Source organism: Tamandua tetradactyla, chromosome 13 (assembly GCF_023851605.1).
Source record: "Tamandua tetradactyla isolate mTamTet1 chromosome 13, mTamTet1.pri, whole genome shotgun sequence".
In the NCBI taxonomy this organism is placed as follows: domain Eukaryota; kingdom Metazoa; phylum Chordata; class Mammalia; order Pilosa; family Myrmecophagidae; genus Tamandua; species Tamandua tetradactyla.
In genome coordinates, this window is record NC_135339.1 from 59,755,732 (window position 1) to 59,774,601 (window position 18,870).

The following is an 18,870-nucleotide window of genomic DNA, read 5'->3' on the forward strand; positions in this document are numbered from 1 at the left end:
TTGGCACCCTCTCTTGGGGTCCCAGACACTGTCTGAAGCCCATCCGAGGACCTCATGTTAAGAACATCTAACCCAGTGGTTTTCACGTGGGCTGCACATGATCATCATCAGGGCACCTAAGAAAAATCCTGGTGCCCAGAACATACCCCAGACCAGGTAAGTGGTCTAGGGCACAGGCTTAGCTTCCAATTTTTAAAGGTCCCAGGTGATTCCAATCCCAGCTCTCCTGGTGACCCGAGTAGGGCAGTGTTCCTGCAGGCTGCCCAGCAGGCTCACAGGGGGACATTTTTAAAGCAATCATGTCCGGGCCTCAGATGCAATGACAGGGACTTAATTTTAATGTGCAATCAGGGCTGAGAACCACCGGCTTAAGGAAGCCATAGAGTAAATTAAAAACTTAGTTCCCAGGAAGCTTCTCCTCTTGAGCCCCTGGTCTTCATTCTTTTATCAGACCATGTGAACCACACCTGCCAGCCTTTCTCTCAAGACGCTAGAGCTGGAAGAAATGGCACTCACTCACTGGGATGACAGCCTGGGGTTTGCTCTGTCTACTTCTCTAAGCAAGGCTGTCTATTTTTTTTGTTGCTGTTAATAACATTATATATATTTTGAGTTTCTTTTCATTGTTTACCTACAGTGGAAAAATAGGTAAGAATCAACTATAGAGACTGGATATTGTATAAACAATGAACTTAAAATCAAATAATGATAACTTTACTTAAGTAATTATTGATTACTTATTACTTGATTAATTACCAAAAAAAAAAAAAAAAGAGTGATGAGGCAGAGAATATGATTGGACTGATGAATATTCAAATGAAATCAACTTGTCACAAAAGGCCTTAGGAACCCTCTGGATGGTCTTAGTCCTTGACCTCAATCTGGGGCTAGCAGGGAAGACGGAGGGGGCGGCACACAGCATCCTGTGCTCTGGGGAAAAAAACGTCCTAGAATCTAAGTGTCAATGGGACCTTCCACAGCTTGGGGGTCCATGGAACCCCAAGACAGCACTCGGGGCCACAGACTGGCATCCGCCCCCACACTGCCTCCTCACCTGAGCTCTGCTCACCAGGGGAAGGCGCTGGTGTGAAGTACTCTTCAGGGAAGGATAAGCTGTCAGTTTCCTGGGAGGGAAAGAGTGGCTCAGGCAGAGGGTTCCACCCTGGACCCAGACGTCCGGGGAAAGGTGGGTGAGGCCCGGGCACCCGAGTCGCGGGTAGACCCTCCCCTCTCCTCCCTCCTGGTGCCCGGCATGAACCGTCTCTGCAGAGCTGCCCCTGGGCTGGCCTGCCAAGGAAGGGCTCCAGGCCTGCTGCACAGGAATGTTCTGGCTGCTCCGGAGCCTCTGTGGGGCAGGCTGGGATGAGGCAACACAGAAGCTGGTCACAGCACATTGGATCTGGCTCCTCCCAGCCCGTGCTCCACCTCCCAGCCCTTCACAGAAAGCTGTCAGCAAGCAGAGGGCCAGGTGGGGTCCCTCACACCCACTACCTGCACCCCACTCTGCCCTGTGTGCATGGTCCTCAGCTTTCCAGAGATGTGTTGAATCCACATGGCTTATTCTTTTTCCAGAACCTTCAACACACCACAATCCAAGTTACCACCACTACTCTTATGATGACGACGACAATGGCTCAGCTGTGGCTAACACCTGCCGAGTGTTCATGGTGGCTCATGTACTGTTGGGTACCAGGGGATTAGTCTCCTCTTTCCCACACAACCCTGGAAGGGAACTGAGGCTTGGAGGGGAAAATCTCGTCCAGATCACACAGCTAACTAAGTGCTGAAGCTGAGTTTCAAACAAGGGCTGACTCCAAAAATCTGACTTTAACTCACTGCCATACAAAGTCCAGAATTCCCTTAATATCTAAAAGCAGCAGGAAAGAAGCTGTGGCCAACCACAGGCCTCCCCCAGCAGCCCAACCACAGGCCTCCCCAGGCAGTCTGCCCCACCCTCCAGGCTGGCTTTTGAGCCTCCCGGTCACGGCCCCCCTCTGCTCAGAGAGCCGGCTGAGACCTGAGCTTCATCATCCTCCACTGCACTCTGGCTGGGGTAGAGGTCCTGGACCAGGAGAACGAGGGCAAGGAGTTCTGCTGGGAGCAGGGAGCTCGCGCCGTGGCTGCAGGGACAGGACAGGCAGCATGTGAGCAAAGAACTGAGGCTCTCTGCTGTCCTGGGGGTGGCAGGGAACTACGGGGCAGGTGCTAAGGAAGTCTAAAGCATCCTCCCTGCAACCAAGGAGTTTACAAATATGCCAACTAACAATTCTTTATGGAAAAGGCAAATTAATTTTTAAAGTAAAATTAAATTGTATGTAAAAAAAGAGTTATCCGTGGGAAACAACCAGGGACTAGTAACAGCATAAACAGCATATAAATAAGTTTTCCTAAATTTAGATTCTCAGACAGTGAGTGTTCTGGGAAGAGATACTTCAGTGAAGGGAGTGAGCCAAGGGGAATTGAAGAACTGAGCAATCTAGGAAGGCTTTATAGAAGAGGCGAGTCTTGAAGGTTTTCTTGGCTGGGGAGGCAGAGGCTTCTAGGCACAGGGAAAGGGCGAGGGGGAGAGGCAACAGGCTCTCAGGCTCACCTGGGGAAGAAGGCCAGCAGCTCACCTGGAGTAGAAGGCCAGCAGCTTGGAGTGCACGAGCAGGAAGGTGTGCAGGGCCTCCTCGCCGCCTCGTCCGGGGCTGGAGTTGACAGCCTGGATGACCTGCCGCTCCAAGGCCTCTATGCACAGCTCACAGAGCTGGGGGTGAATCAGCCGCTCCACGGCCTGGCCACGGGCAGGCAAAGAGAAGAAGCCACATTAGCGACCACTCTCCCCGACTCTAGGCCCTGGGCCAGTGAGTGTGTTCACTCAATTCACACTGAGCTCACACCATGTGGAGACACAGGGGACCAGGGAGACTAAGTCTGGGAAGGTCCCCAGCTTCCTGGGGCTTAGCGTTTGTTTGCTAGACTCTGGTATATGAGACAGGCAACAAACAAGGAAATAGACAAAATAAGCCAATTGTAATAAGTTTGCACTTACATAGTACCGAACTAGAGAAAAATAGTAGAAACCTAATTTTGGTAGGGTGGTCAAAGGGGACATGATCTTTAAGCTGACATTTGAAGAATGAGAAAACCTGCCACAGAAAGAGGAAGGGGAGAGTGAGAGCTTGGGGCAACTCTGTCCAAATGAAATATAAGAAAAGCACTTGCATAATTTAAAATTTTCTAGCAACCACAGTGAAAAGGTAAAAAGCAAGAGGTAATGTTAATTTTGATAATATATTTTATTTTACCCCATATAGCCAATATTTTTGCTTTTCAACATATAATATAAAAACATTTTTGAGCTATTATAATGATATACCCTACATTCATTTTTTGGTAAAGTCATCAAAATCTGGTTGGTATTTTATATGTACAGAACTACGGTCTAGCTATATTTCAAGTGCTCATCTTTCAAGTACTACATGTAACACGTGACTATGATATCAGACAGAGCTAACTGGAGCATTACTGAAACTGAAAGAAATCCCATGTGGTGAAGTGCACAGTGACTGAGGATGAGAGAGGCATGAGATGAAGCTGGAGCAAGAGAAGCAGAAACAGATTATATAGGACTTGGGGGGCCTAGAAAGGAGCTTGGATTTTATCTTAACTGCATGAGGTCACTTCCTACAAGAACCCTTTCTTGATGCCGGAAAGAGCTGACCATTCCATCCTTTGTGCCACCATGGATTTTGAAGAGAAATCTAATGTGGCACTCAGGATACTTCATTGTAGTTTTCAGTACGTTTGTATGACTGATTTCCCCACTAGCTGATAAGCAACCCAAGGGCAGGGATTGGGTCTTTATTCATCTTTGTATTCCCAGGACCTGGCACATAGAAGGTACTATATGTTTACTGGAAGTGTGAATGAATTGGGGTGTGAGAATGAATTCCCACAATCTATTTTCTAGTTCACAAATTCTCTCTTTAGCTGTCTTATCTGCTATTTAACCTTTCCCTTGAATTTTTTATTTTAACAATTTTTTTTTCATTTCTAAAACTTTTATATGCATTCTTTTTCAAATTTGCCTGGTCATTTTTTGAGTCCCTTATTACTTGTTCATTTTTGTAATTCTACCTTTCATGTCTAAATATTTCATATAGCTATTTCATATTCTGTATTTAATAATTCCAATATATCAAGCTCCTTGGGATCTAAACCTATTGGTAATCCACTCTGCTGACTCTAATTCATGTTGGCTTGTTTACTTTTGCATATGGCCTTCTTTAATTGTGAGCTCATATTGTTTGTTCTTAATTTGCCTGCTAGAGCAATGGTTCTCAAAGCATAGCCCAGACCAGCATAATCAGCATCACCTAGGAATCTGTTAGAAACACACATTCTGGAGCCCCGATTCCAGACCTACTGAAGATAAACTCTGAGGGTGAGGCCCAGCAACCTGTATTTAACAAGCCCTCCAGATCATTCTGAAGCACACCAGAGTGTGAGAAGCACTGTTCTAGGGAGAATCTGTGTTTGCCAATACATGGAGTCAGAGAGAGCTAATGACAGCTTCTTTAACTCCTAGGGTCTGGGTTTAATGTGGAGGTCTCAGGTTCAGCTCCCCCTCTTTGCAGCTGGACTAAGGCTAGTTTTCTGATCATAGTGCTGGTTTCAGCATTTGTACTCAGGGCAAACTTTCATTTACTGCTGTTTATTCTTCACCTTTTCCACTCTGAGTTTCAGCTCAATATAATTTTTTCTTCGGGGGAGGGACAGGAGGCAGGGTTGAGGGAGTTATCGTTATAATTTATTGTGGGCCCAAAAAATGCATTAAAAATCCCATTTTATCCAGGATTTAGCTGTTTCATTGTACAAGGGCCCATCAGATTACCCAACCCATCATGTGGCCACAAAGAGCAACTCTATAAATGCATGAATTTCAGAATATGCCTGTGCTGTCACTCCACAGGGCCAAAATATGGTCTTGGAGCTGGATTCCCCTCTTAACTTGACTCTGCCATAGCCCAAGGGCTCCCACACCCACAGTCACCTCCACAGCGAAACACTGCTCCTGCTTCTGCAGGTGGGTGTAAGTCCTCAGCAGGCTCTGGAAGTGCTCCCACACTTGGCTGCGCTGCTCCAGATCTGGGGGCCGCAGCCTAGGGGGAGAACCGGAGACAGCAGGAGAGACCATGAGAGCTAGGAATCATCAACCCCAAGCAAAGTGACCGTAGTCCCTGACAACTGACAAGAGCTGAGACAGCACGTGTGAGATGACCAAACCACTGGGAGAGCCCACACACCAAAGAGGAGGCTGTGCCTCTGCCTGTGCCTGACCCTGGAGCAGGGTGGGATGAGTATAGAATTCAAAGTGAGGAGTCTGAGCTGAAAACCACCTCGTTTCTCAGCCTCTCTCACACACAGACACAGACTGCAAAGCCAACTAGAGAGATCCAGGGAAGTTCATGAGTTTTCTGTGCTTCTCATTCTCCTGCAGGCGACTGAAAACAGAACATCCTGGTTCATTTATCAGGGCTCTATACAGGGGTGCAGACATTCTGAATGCTGACAAGACCTGCACTGGCAAATGCTGTTTGTGTAATAGGTGCCCAAAACTTGCAGCATTTGCCACTGAAACTAGGATCTATCTGGGCTAAATGACTCATAAAATGGTGGTGGCTAATCTTATAAATGCCCTAAATATGGGGATTTGCTACATCTCTACAACCTCAAAGACTCAGACTTTCAAATTCTGCAACTTCCTAATCCATTTTTGAGACTCACGGGTGATCCTACCATGAATTGTTTACTTCTGGGTTGAGTTTCCAACCAAGTTCCTTTGTTGGGGGTCTTACCCATTTGAGTGTATGCTCTGAACCACCATTTCTGGCTGCATTCTTTACTGTGGGATCAGAGATCCATAGTTAGATCAGCTGGGTAGGTATCTAACCTCTCAGAAAATGTTCACAAGATTGTATGTGTGCGCAGGGCATGCATCTTCCAGTCTAATAAGCTTTGTGATGACAGAAAACCGACAATGGGTGAGATGAAAGAGCACTGGACTAGGAATCTTGATCTCTGATTTCTTGGCTGAGTGCTGCCACCAACCAGCAGGATGGCCCTGGGCAAGTTATTTAATTGCTCTGCCTTAAGCTGCCCCATCTCTTTAATGACAGGGTTGGATCAGATGAATTCTGCTTCTCTGACTCAGAGACCCAAGCAGGGACACAGTGTTGGAAAGACAGCTGCACAGAGGAGACTGGCTGCGAGGACTCACTCCTTTCGGATGAGCTGGCTGTCCACAGTGACCAGCCCAAAGTGTACCTCGAACAGGTACTTGAGTGCACACAGCTTCCGCCGCAGATCCCCCTCGTTCTCCGTGCGGTCTCCATTGATGGCAATGAACAGGCATTCTCCAAACTGCAGGCACAGCAGGAAAGGTCCGCCAATCCCCAGGGAAAGCCTTTCACCTGCCCCGCCCCCCGGGGACTAGTGAGGGGAGGCTGGGGTCGCAGGGGATGTTATAAGATGCACTTTCTGCTTTCCAGAGGAGTCTACAGTTGAAGATAAGGGAAAGGCATTTGGACTTCCTTCAGAGCAGAAAAAGAGGAATACAGAGCCCTGGGCTACCCACTCACCAGATGAAGGACATAGAGGCAGTTGCCATTTTCTGTTGAAAAGCAGGTGTACGTGTCTGAGAGCTTCTCCAGCATCGTCATGGAGGAGATGATGACTGGGGCGAGGAGGGTGCTGAGTCTGTCCTCCAGGGCAGGGGGCTGCGAGAGGGGCATTAGATGACCCCGCTTAGAGTGTGCAGACACTGAGGATGAAGGAATGGACAAGAGCCAGGCCTTGCCAGCAAGATCCATCGTCAAAGCAGCTGGGTAGGCACTGCTGTCCTGACAGGAGAGGGGAAAGAGCCTACTCCCAACACTCTGGAGTGCTAGCGAGGAAAGCTAGGAGGGGTCAGCCAGCCACGTGGGCTGCTGCAGGCTCGAACATTATAAGGGAACATTAAGAAACTGGGCCACATTTCCACAGTGGAATGTTTGGGACATGTAACTGATAACTGGCCAACTCTAAGGAAGTGTGTGGTATGTTCCACGTACCTAAAAATGCCCACGTCCTATGTGGCAATAAGTCTACTTTGGGGAATTTATTCTAAGGGGAATGATCACAAATGGGAACAAAGATTCACGCCTAAATGTGTTCACCACAGCATAAGTTATAATAGCAAACAACTGAAAAAAATGTAAATGTCCGATATCAGGGAAACAGTTAAATTAATAACAATACATCTAAATGATGGGAAATTATGTAGCCTCTTAGTCTGAATATGCAGATTTTTTTCCTTGATGCCTTAATTTAATTGGTTTATGAAACTTATTGCGCAAACACAGGCTTTACAATGATTATATGGATACTTTAGTTAAATATGCCTATGGTTAAGTTAACTAAGATATCTATTGTTGGTGGTTCTAAGTTTATTGTTTGTTTTCCTAAATAAAAAAATGTAAAAATTAAAAAAAACAAAGACCCAATACTTTATTACCAAATTTTATGCCTTTCCCAAATACAATAAAATGAAATGTTTAATGTTAAAAAAAAAGTGTATAGCCTCTTAAAATATTAGAGTGTTTTCAGTGACATGAAAACTTTCTGATACAACAGTATGTTAAAAAAATGGTTGTGAATGTTCTGTATTTAAAAATGCATTAAAAAAACAAAATACAGAAAATATTAAGAAGGTCAGCACTGTGAGTTATTGTTTTTGGATGGAGGAATTATGAGGGATGACCCCACGACTTTTAATACTTTTCCGTACTTTCCCTATTTTCCATAATGAGCATGAATTTCCTTTGGTAAGATCTTTCCCCATCCATTCTCTCTTTCCTCCCCCAAAAGGAGTAAAACAACAGAAAATAAACAAAAAAGAACCAGTCAGGTTTTGTTGAAAATCTGTGCATAAAAAATGAAATCGATCCAGTGGAACTGTTACAACTCAAATTCTCAGTGCTGGAATGGAAAGAAAAGAGAGAAATAGCTGACGTCCCCCATGCTGACTGTGCGAGCCATGAATGAACTATGGGGAAAGCTGAGTCCTAACTTGGGGCTAGCACAATCTAGAAGGAGCTGAGTAAGACTTTGCTTTGAAAAGAAAAATAGGCAGCTGGCCAGGGGTAATTTGTAGCATTTAAAATCTGAGTGGGACACAGCACTATGGAGCATATTTTCCTGCCAACATTCTTGACATTCAGGATCCAATCCGCCTGTGTCCAGCTGCTAAAGAATTTCCCAGTCGTGGCTCTAACAGCAACTCCTCATCATTTAGGCCCCCGCTCAGATGGTCTTCTTTCCTGACCATCCTCAGGTCACCATGCCCCAGGCACTCCCCATTCCATACCTGTTTAATTTGGGGGACCATTTACCTCCACCTGAACTCATGGTATGTATCTGCCATCTGGCTCACTGCAGGTCCTTCCTCTTTTGACTCTAAGTTTCATCATGTTGACTGCTTTACACCCAGAGGGTGGCACATACTAAGTTCTCAGTTAATATTTACTGAGTGACTATCCTTCAACTTAGACAAGAACAAATGTTTGCAGGATTATTTGTTGAATTATTCACATATCATAACTTTCTTGAAATATCATAAATTATATTTTAAAAAGTCACTTCTAAATCTAGATTGTGCCTATAGCAACTCATTTTAAAAGTTGTAGCTTTTCCCCCCCAGATGTAGCAAGAATTTTTTCAGGTGGGGGGGCAAAAATCTTTGGTGTAGGTCTAGTATAAAAGGGCTTTCTCATGTATTACTTTTAAAAAGTAATACAATGTTTCTGAAAGGCTTTTGACTTGATATTTTATTTTTAGGAACTTATTCTAAGGAAATTATCAGGTTTAGGGATAAAATCCAAGCACAAATGTTCCCTACAGCAATAATTATAGCAAACTGGAAGCAATACACATGTCCAGTATTAGGAAAATGGTTAAATAAATGATGGTGCATTCATTTGTAAACTAGAATATCATGCTTTCATTAATTAGGCTTTGAGAATATTTAACATTATGAAAAAATGCTTTTGATATAATGGTAAGTGAAAAAAACAGGAAATAAAACTGTAAAAGTCTTATGATCCCAATCATGTATAAAAGGGGAAGAAAGCATGGCTTGTGAAATTATGGGTCACTTAAAAACTACTTCTCCTTATAAGGGAAATGCAGGTCAAGATTACAATGAGATACCACCTATAAGAATGGCTGCTATTAAACAATCAGAAAACTATAAATGTTGGAGAGGATGTGGAGAAACTGGGACACTTATGCACTGCTGGTGGGAATGTACAATGGTGCAGCCAAACTAAATATCGAGCTGCCCTAGGACCCAGCAATAGCACTACTTGGTATATACCCAGAAGAGCTGAAAGCAACAACACAAACAGACATTTGCACACCGATGTATAGCAGCATTATCCACAATCGTCAAAAGATGGAAATAAACCAAATGCCCATCAACAGATGAGTGGATCAACAAATGTGGTATATACATACGATGGAATATTATGCAGCAGTAAGACAAAATGATGTCCTGAAGTACATGACAAGATGGATGAGCCTTGAGGACATAATGCTGAGTAAATTACCCAGACACAAAAGGACAGATACTGTATGATTCCACTTCTATGACCAGGACAAAGGTAAAATCAGAGGCTTATAATACAGAATATAGGGGACTTAGAGACACACAGAAGCTAGAGATGGGTGAACTGTTAGCTAATGAGGTTGAACTCCAATGTAAGGGAATAGATAGGAGTGAAGGTGATTCTCTAGTGGGTCTATAAGTAATATTATCATATTGAAGATGAACAAGATTGAAAGGGGTTTTATAAATCTACGTGTCCCACTGACTCACACTAGAAATATGAATAAGTTCTTTAAGAATTACTTCAAAGAACTGATTCTTGTATAAAGAGCGTTTAAGTCCAGGGTACAGGGGGAAAACTGCTATTGCATGCTATGAGCTATGTTCAAAAGGAAACCATCAGCACTACCACAGCAACAGCAGAGGTAAACAATGTGGTAAGGGACAAGAGTTAAGAGGAGGTTTAGATCTCCTATTTGGTGAGGGTGTATTCATTTATTTTCTGTCTCTTGGGAACAATGAAATTATCTAAAACTGAGAATGTTGACGGACTGTGGACTCTGGGCCCTCTACATGATGCCCGATGCATGCAGGTGGCTGAAGGATGCACTGACGAAGAAATAGACTGGCGAGTGATGGTGTATACTTATGAACTAAGGCCGTGCTGCTACAAAGAACAATGTTGTGAGGCATGCAACGATATGAATGAACATGTGGGACATTTGGTGAGACAAAATAAGCCAGAAACAAAAAAACAACAATGGCATGGTCACCTTTAGAAAATGCCTATAAGAAAACAGGGGCCTAGACTGTAAACTTTTAGAGCAGACACATTAAGTCTGGAGTGGTGATTATTATTTCTGGATTTTGAGAGGCTGTTTTATATATATAACCTGATATTTAGAGATAAGAACGGAGCCGAACAGGTTGGAGTTAAAGTAATTCAGAACATAGGGGTAAGGAAGACTGTCTATATTTTAGAACCACACACACTCTACGAGACCAATGGAAGAAGGTTCATTTCATATGGAACTGAAATTTTCTGTAGTGCATAACCTAATTCAACCTATCTGTATAGCTCATTTGAACAACTGAAACACAGGAAGTATAGAATAAGAAAGAGGTCCTTTAATCCATAGGTCGTTTAATCCTGTATAGATTATTGCAATGCCTAGAAACATCCTAGAGTATATTAATCAGATAATCAAAAAGTCCCCTGAGGGAGGGGAGAAAGACTATGGAACTATTAAACCTTACTATCAGGGAATCCCCTAATACAGTGTCAAACTTTAGGGACACCCAAATCAACAGGCGAAGCCCTTGATCATGAGGCTTACTCTTGTGAAGCTTATGTAGCTTGTGAATTCTTATGCCTAAGAGTTACTTCTGGAGGACCTCTGTTGTTGCTCAGATGTGGCCTCAGTCTCTCTAAGCCCAACTCTGCAAGTGAAATCATTGCCCTCCCCACTACGTGGGATATGACATCCAGGAGTGAAAGTCTCCCTGGTGACATGGGAGGGGACCCCCAGGGATGAAGCGAGACCTGGCACCATGGGATCAACAATTATATCCTGACAAAAGGGGGGAAAGAAGTGTAATAAAGTATCAATGGCAGAGAGAGTTCAAACAGAGTTGAGAGGCTACTCTGGAGGTTGCTCTTGTGCAAGCTTCAGGTAGACCTTGCTACCTATCATAACGTTCCAACCCCCAACCAGGATCATTCCAGCCAATCCTAAAGAACATCTAGGGCAATTTATAAGATTCCATAAGGGTTCCAGGCACTTGAGAAACTTGCCAGAAACCTACAACCTCCAGATAGGACCCTGGATAAGTCCTGAAACCTAGCCTAGCCTCTCCAGAACATCAGACAGCTTCATCTCCCTACCCCATATTAGTGACAGACCCTTCCAATATAAAAAAATTAGAATTGCCATAGCCCAAATACCCCTAAAGAGAGGGAGGGAAAGATCAAAGGTGATGGTGGAGTTATACAGGGAAGGTAGGAGTTAACAAATGAATATGAATGCTGAATCATTAAATTGATATCTCTTTTAGTCTCCAGTATTTTAGAGCAGCTGGAAGTAAAAACCTAAAATTGTGAAATTGCAACCCATGTCAAAGTCTGAAATATGTTCTACAACTAATTATGGTGCTGCGCTTGGAAATTTATAGATTTGTATGTATGCTATTGTTCACAAAAATAGAAGGAAAAAAAGTCAATTGCGATGATAAAAAATTATTTAAGCCCTCTAGCCTTCTATATTCTGGAGCAGCTAGAAGGAAAAATCTGAGAGGATCGTATGGTAGCTCATGACAAACTCTGTTTCATCTGTCCTGTAACCACTTTTTGAAGAGTGCTTTGAAAACTATTGCTTTTTTATTTCTTTGCTTTATATATATGTTATACTACGCAATAAAAAAAGTTAAAAAAAAACTGTTTCTCTTTTCTTCCAAATTTTGACTCATTTATGTGATCAGGTAAAAAAAACTTTGAAGACTTTTCTCCTCTTGACTAGCAATTTCAGAACTGAAAATTGGGAGTTGGTTCTTTTACAAGGTTTTCAGTAAAGAGGAAGAAAAAGACAGCCAAATAGTTTGCTTCTTAAATAGCAGTCTTAGAAGTAAAATACTTTCAAACTCTCAATTTTAAAATTGTATGTATTTATTGCTAAAAAATAAAAGAACCTAATAAATATACCTGTTTTCAACTTAAATGAAGCCAGTTGGATGTCAATGATTTCTGATACCTTGTTTTCCCCTAAGGACTGTGATAAAAATATCAGTGATGCTGACGATGAGTTAGTGTACTACGGCGGAGGTGGTTCAGCTGATGCTCAGGCCCAGTAGGGCAGGAAGGACACTCAGACACAGCCGGTCAATGCTGTTGAAGGAATGCATGCATTCTCTCTACTGTATCAGCAATACACTTTTTTAAAAATTCAAAAATTAATCCAGAAAAAAATTTCAAAATCATTCCTTTAATCTATGGAATGGGAATTATATAAATGAAAATGGCAACTATTTCTGAGTTATAAATATCTGGATGTTAAAAAAAAAGATTTGATCTATACCGTGCTCCAAACACAAAAAATTAATGACCAAAATGGATTGTTAACCTAATATAAAAACTGAAACTATAAAACTTTTAGAAGAGAACATGGGGAAAATACCGTGACAATGGGCTGGACACAGATTTCTCAGATACGACACTAAAAACATGATCCATAGAAGTATGAATGGACAAATTAGACTTCATAAAAATTTAAAACTTCTTCGCTTTGAAAGACACTGTTAAGAGGATTCAAAGACAAGGCGCAAACTAAAAGAAAACATCTGCAAAGGATTTATTTGACAAAGGACTTGTATCCAAAAGAATAAACTCTCATAAAAGCAGTAATGAGAATAATAGGAAGAGACAATCTACCCAATAAAGAATGGGCAAACGACTTGAACTGACAATTCAATGAAGTTAGATAGATGATGGCTAATAAGCACCTGAAAAGATGCTCAAAATCATTAGTCACTAAGAAAATGAAAATTAAAATGCAATGAGATTCTACTAGCCACCTATTGGCATAAATGGCAAAAATTAAAAAGACTGACCATTCCAAGCATTACCAAGGATGCAGAAGAAATGGAACGCTCATATGCTGCTGGTGGCAGTATGGCAGCTCTGAGAATGCCAAGCAAACATTTACATGACATAGTCATTCTACCCTTGGTATTTACCCAAGAATGCAAGCATATGCTCATACAGAGACCTGTACATGAACGCTCATAGTGGCTTTGCTTGTGATAGTCAAAAACTGGAAACAGAACAGATGTCCATCCACAGGTAAATAGATAGACTACCACTTAGCAATGAAAAGGAACAAACTAGTGACACATGCTACAATGTGGAGCAGTCTCAAGATGATTACGTTGTGTGAGAGAAGCCAGACATAAAATGAATATATACTGCATGATTTTATTTCAATAAAAGTAAAAAAATGCAAACTAACCCAGTGACAATAGGCAGATCAGCTGATGCCTAGGCTTGGGGTCATGTGGCCAGTCGTGAGGGGCCGTGGACCATGTTAAATGCCCAGGCCGGGCCAGAAGGACTTGAGGACAGGCCCCCCTGCCTCCTTGCCTTCTGGAAGTTTTGTGCTATTCCCTCCCGTCCATCCTTCCTGGTTCTGACTCTACAGCTGTACTCACCTCTTCCCCCTCATTTTCTGACTGCCCAAACTTCAGCTGGAGACTCTCCTTAAACTCCTCATCTGTCCAGTAGAAGAGGACCTCTGCACCTTCTGTGGCCACCAAGACACACTTCATCTGTCAGGAGAATTGAGACCAAGGTCACCTCCCAGCTCTCTACCCAAGCGCTCAGCCTGAGTAATGGAGAGGTTCATTATCCCAGAAAACATTCACTGAACCCTGACTGCACACCAAGCACTGGGCTTAGGCCCTCCCGATGCTATTTTGTTACCCCTGCACAACCTGATGAGGTAGGACCCTCCAGGCATCCTTGTTTTACCTGGGTACAGCCTCTCTGATGCCAACGGTCGGCTCTCTCCTCTGTATTATCCTGCCCCTCTTATTATAGCCTCAGACCCACCATGGGACCTACTCAAACCAAGCACAAGGAAAAGGACCCAGTTCTTGGTCTGGGCACCGAGGCAACTGCACAAGGGAGCCGTCCTTGTGTAGACTGTGCATGCCCTCCCACCTCTGGGAGAGTAGAGATGTGTTTTCCTCAAATAAACACATCCTTATAGGAGGAGCCTCATAGATCAGGAGGAGTAAATTTCAGCAATACAGAACATTTTTCAAAAGTTTCTCCTGCTCTTGGTAGAAACTGAAGCTGCCAAGGAAAGATCCCACCACGATTCTTTGCATACCTGTTTAGCTGCTGCTTCTTCAGCCACACCTACCTGTGTCTCTAGTCCTTCCAAATCCCCTTCCCCACCACCCCAGGACACATTCTCTGTGCCACACATTTTAATGCTTGATTATACAAAAGGTGATTCCTTATCATCCATCAATTTATATTTTCTTAATTCAGAGCTTCTCACACTGCACCTTTGGTCCCATGGGGTGCAGCTGGATATGAAACCTCTGGATGCTTGGGGAAGCCCAGAGAGGGCAGAGCTCCCAGGCCAGCTCCTTGCAGCTGAGAGCAGCCTTGGGCAGGGCTTCAAATCCTCTCGTGTGTCTCAGGATGCCACACAGACACAATGCTGTTGTGCGTGTGCTGAGATGTGACAGTGGTGGGAAGCTCTGCTCCAACTCTTCCATGGGTACATGTCCAGCGACCCCAACAGGATCAAGGGCATATCGAGGTCATGAACTGAGTCATACTCCTTAGGACCCCGACGTGTCTGGCCTGGGGTAGTTACTGAATTCCTCCCAAATCTCCAGCTGGTTGATCACATGAAACTCAAAGCACTTGACCTGTAGGTGTTTCCAAGTTAATATGAGGAGACTGAGCAGAGTGACATGAACAATAAAGGATGCTGCCAATTCTCAGTGATGTGCTAAACACTACAGCAGAACAGACTGTGAGAGCATCAGGCGTGTGAAGACGAGGTCGATGGAGGAGGGCAGGCGGACCTGGGAGAGGCAGCTCTGGCCCAAGGTGGCATGACACAGTTAGGGGTTGACTGGGCATCTTCACTGGAGAGGGGGTTATGGGTCAGAGAACTGTGGTTGTGGCTCACAGCCTATAGGATGGAGAGCAGAAACGTGGCAGGATGGGGGGAGATGGGCAAGGTTAGGGTTAAGGGAGGCCGGTCATCCTGGTGTGGGATGATGAGCGCCCACTCCTCAGTGGAGGCCAGGAAAGTAGAGAGGAAGGGGCTGATTGAAGAAGTATTGCTTAGCGGCTCAGCAAGCCTGATAACTGCCTGGATTCAGGGCATGAAAGAGATGAGGCAAAGGTGACATCAGGATATAGACCTGGGCAGGGGATTGGGGAAGAAAGGGCTCTCTGGAACCTGGGAATGCTCAGTCCATTGCCTGCTTCGTTCTGCCTGCTTCCCACAGCCCCAGAGTGGGTGCTGCCTACCTCCCACAGCCCCTGAGTGGGTGCTGCCTACCTCCCACAGCCCCTGAGTGGGTGCTGCCTACTTCCCACAGTCCCTGAGTGGGTGCTGCCTACCTCCCACAGCCCCTGAGTGGGTGCTGCCTACTTCCCACAGCCCCTGAGTGGGTGCTGTCTACCTCCCACAGCCCCTGAGTGGGTGCTGCCTACCTCCCACAGTCCCTGAGTGGGTGCTGCCTACGTCCCACAGCCCCTGAGTGGGTGCTGTCTACCTCCTACAGCCCCTGAGTGGGTGCTGCCTGCCTCCCTGTCTGCCCCAGGTTGAGCAGGATTATCTACCTTGTTTCTGGACAGTCAGTGTGTCAGTAAGGGCTGCTGTCAACAGACTCGGTGATCAGTTCAAAGAAAGCAGCATAGCATCCTCGATCCTGCAAAGATTTAAAAGGGAGAGGCCATGAGGACAAGCTGAGGGTCTCATTCTAGTTCATACACATTTCCGGTAGCAGACAAACTGGTGAAGGATTGAGTGATTGAAGGTCTCTCAGTCCCTTAGGCAGTCTACTCAGATCCTACTCCCCTGGGTCAGGGAGTGTCAGAGAGCACTATTCCCCTGACCCCAAGTAGATGGCTTTCCCTCTGGTTCTTACACAGAACATGAACATGGCCAGCCCAGCTCCTTGCACAGAGCAGGTATCCACAAACATTAATTTCCTACTTCCAAGCTGTGCACTCTCATTTCACCATGGGCCACTCAGAGCCAAGGTGTGATCTGGCTCGATGAACGTGCCCCAAGCAGCCCCAGGGAGCATGCTGTGACAAATGGAGACAGCACAGCACATCCTAAGTTGATGGGGAAGAAGCAGTCCCAATGAGAAGAGAAGATATCTTGAGATGATGCAAATTCTAATAGAAAGGCACTAGAGACCTGGTTCAAATTTCTGCTTTGTCAAGTCATTTAAACCTCTCTGAGCCTCAGACTCCTACTGTGAAATGAGGAAACAAAACCTGCTCAGCCTCCCTACAGGGTCTTAGTGAGAGCCAGACGAGTAACAGGGGAGTGCCACCCTTAGCCAACTTTGCTTTCTTAAAGAGATGTTAGGGTTCACTGGTTCCAGGATTGTTCATATTTTGAAGATAAAAGGCAGGAACAATAAAAAGCTTTAGCTCAATCAGAAAGTAAAAACAAAACAAAACTATAAGCAAATAAGAGGCAAGCGATCAAGAGCTGCTGTGTCTCTGAGGGCTGCACCATCTTTTGCAACAGGATTTTGAGACTAGCTACACCACCGGCATGACTGGCCATATTTCCAGAAAAATAGGGAGTAGACTGCTGTGAAGTTAAGGCTCTATTTCTCAAAAGGCTTTTGGAGAAGGAACCTCCTCTACGTCATTTTGCAATTTCCCTGGTCTCCCTTCTATCTTGCTCTAAAGACTGAAATCGGTCTCATGGGCACCGACAAAACTGGGGAAAATGTCCAGCGCTTATCGTCAGCGTCTGGAACTCTCTTTCCTCGTCCTGCAAACTGTCCCTCCAGGGCCACTGCTCCTGCTTCACTGAGGCTTCGTGTTGGGGCCCACTCCCTACCTGCCTCGTCTTGTTCCTACCGGGCTCAGAGTTCCTAACACAATGACAGCCTTCCCGTTTGCCCGCACCCTACAATCTATGCAGCAGTCTCACACCGACGACCCCCTAGAACCTCACGGCAACCTCCCCGCTTAGCAGATGGAGAAACTTTTGACGGCGAGGTGAAGCGATTGGCTTACTGCCCCACGGCCAGGAAGCAGCGGGCCAGCTTGAGCCCCCATCCGGATGGCAGGGTCTGTCGGCTGGGCTGGCCCCTGCTCCGGGGAATCCCCTACGGACCCTCCCCCTTCCTGGCGAGCCGCGCAGGGGATTCCCGAGGTGGTCCCACCGCTCAAGAGCCGCGCCCGGACGTTCCCGGGGGACCACGTACCGGACCGCCGCCCACACGCAGCCCAGCCTGCCGCGATCTCGCCGCCGCGCTTCCGCCAAGGACCACGTGACCGCGCCACGTGACCGGGTTGCTCCGGATGGGACCTGCAGCCGCCGTCGGGTCCCACAGGTTCGAGCCCCGCCCCTGCCTGGAATTGCCGTTTCCCCCCCCCCCCCCCGCCCCCCGTGGTTGGCTTCTTCTGCTGCTCCGCGCCCTGTCCACCTGGCCCAGCGACCTCTGACTCCAGCGCCTCTGGGGCCACATTCATCCAGTTATCTTGGAGGGCAACCGAGGTCCGAAGAATTGGGAGACTCACCCTCAGTCATCAGAGACACCTGCTTCGTGTCCAGCATTGTGCTCAGCTCTTTCACTCCCCTCACGGGATTCCCCACCAGGGCCCTGGGAATGTCGTTTTACATTTTTAGCCCCATTTTACGGAAGAGGAAACTGAGGGCCCAAGAAAAGACATAACTTGCTGAGGCGCTCAGATTAGAACCCAGGTCTCCTGGCTGCCAGGCCAAGCCCTTTCCAACCCACTGACCCTAGAATTACTTTCAGAACTGCTTATGGTTCTGGGGCGAGAACTGTCCTCCTGTGACTCTGGGTCTCTCTGGCCTCCTGGGGACGAGGCACAGCTTGAAGATGGAAGTCTTGGACCCAGATGTCCCCAGAGTGCCAACGCTGGCATTTCTTCATAGGGGACCCCAATCCATTTTTGGGGGTGGGAGTGGCACATTACGGGCTTCATCTCCTACCTGTGTTTGCAAGATTGACTTAAATTGTATGGGTATTTGAGGTGGCTGAAGGCGAAGGAAGATTGTAGAGGGAACTAAATCTCCACCCAAGCAACCCCTCAGTGTCTTGGTGCCACGTGGGATCCTTGAGCACAGCCCAGCAGGGAATGGGGTGCAGAGACTGGCTGGGGACACAGCAGATTGAGCACCCCCTGGGGAAAGGCAGGGGCCGGGAATCAATGCCTCCTCCACCTTCAGATTCCATCCTCTCAAAGCGAGCATCATGCCCCAGGTATTCCCTGTCTATTCGCCCCAGCCCACCTGATGGCTGAAACCTTTGGACTCCATACCTGCGGCACACAGACCACACAGCCCATCTCTCTTCCCAGCCCACAGTTGAGATCGTTCTGTCTGTGCACACTTTATCCTGCTATTTTCACTTACGATGTTTCTCTCTTGTGTAACTTCTTCATAAACATGAATTTAAGTGGTTGAATAAATTCCACCAAATGGATATACTCCTGT

The 18,870-nt window shown here is 45.7% G+C and overlaps 1 protein-coding gene across 7 annotated transcripts in view; it reads right to left on the reverse strand.

The window, feature by feature from the left end:
- HPS1 (HPS1 biogenesis of lysosomal organelles complex 3 subunit 1) overlaps positions 1-17,695 on the reverse strand; it is a 28,472-nt gene extending 10,777 nt beyond the window's left edge. For 2 of the 7 annotated variants that reach the window (XR_013161672.1, XM_077125696.1), the window contains exons 1-10: positions 17,612-17,695; positions 15,996-16,084; positions 13,832-13,948; positions 6,627-6,764; positions 6,266-6,408; positions 5,039-5,147; positions 2,616-2,776; positions 2,018-2,120; positions 1,259-1,357; positions 1,055-1,124 (exon numbers count right to left, since the gene is read on the reverse strand). Coding sequence is in view for 6 of the 7 variants with exons in the window: in XM_077125696.1 (XP_076981811.1) it covers positions 1,055-1,124; positions 1,259-1,357; positions 2,018-2,120; positions 2,616-2,776; positions 5,039-5,147; positions 6,266-6,408; positions 6,627-6,764; positions 13,832-13,948 (940 nt within the window). In the remaining variant the exon portion in view is untranslated. Of the gene's footprint in view, positions 1-1,054; positions 1,125-1,258; positions 1,358-2,017; positions 2,121-2,615; positions 2,777-5,038; positions 5,148-6,265; positions 6,409-6,626; positions 6,809-13,831; positions 13,949-15,995; positions 16,085-17,420; positions 17,577-17,611 lie in introns of those variants that run through there. The other 5 variants (XM_077125697.1, XM_077125698.1, XM_077125699.1 and 2 more) reach the window with 5 other exon arrangements.
- Between the last annotated feature and the right edge of the window lie 1,175 nt (positions 17,696-18,870).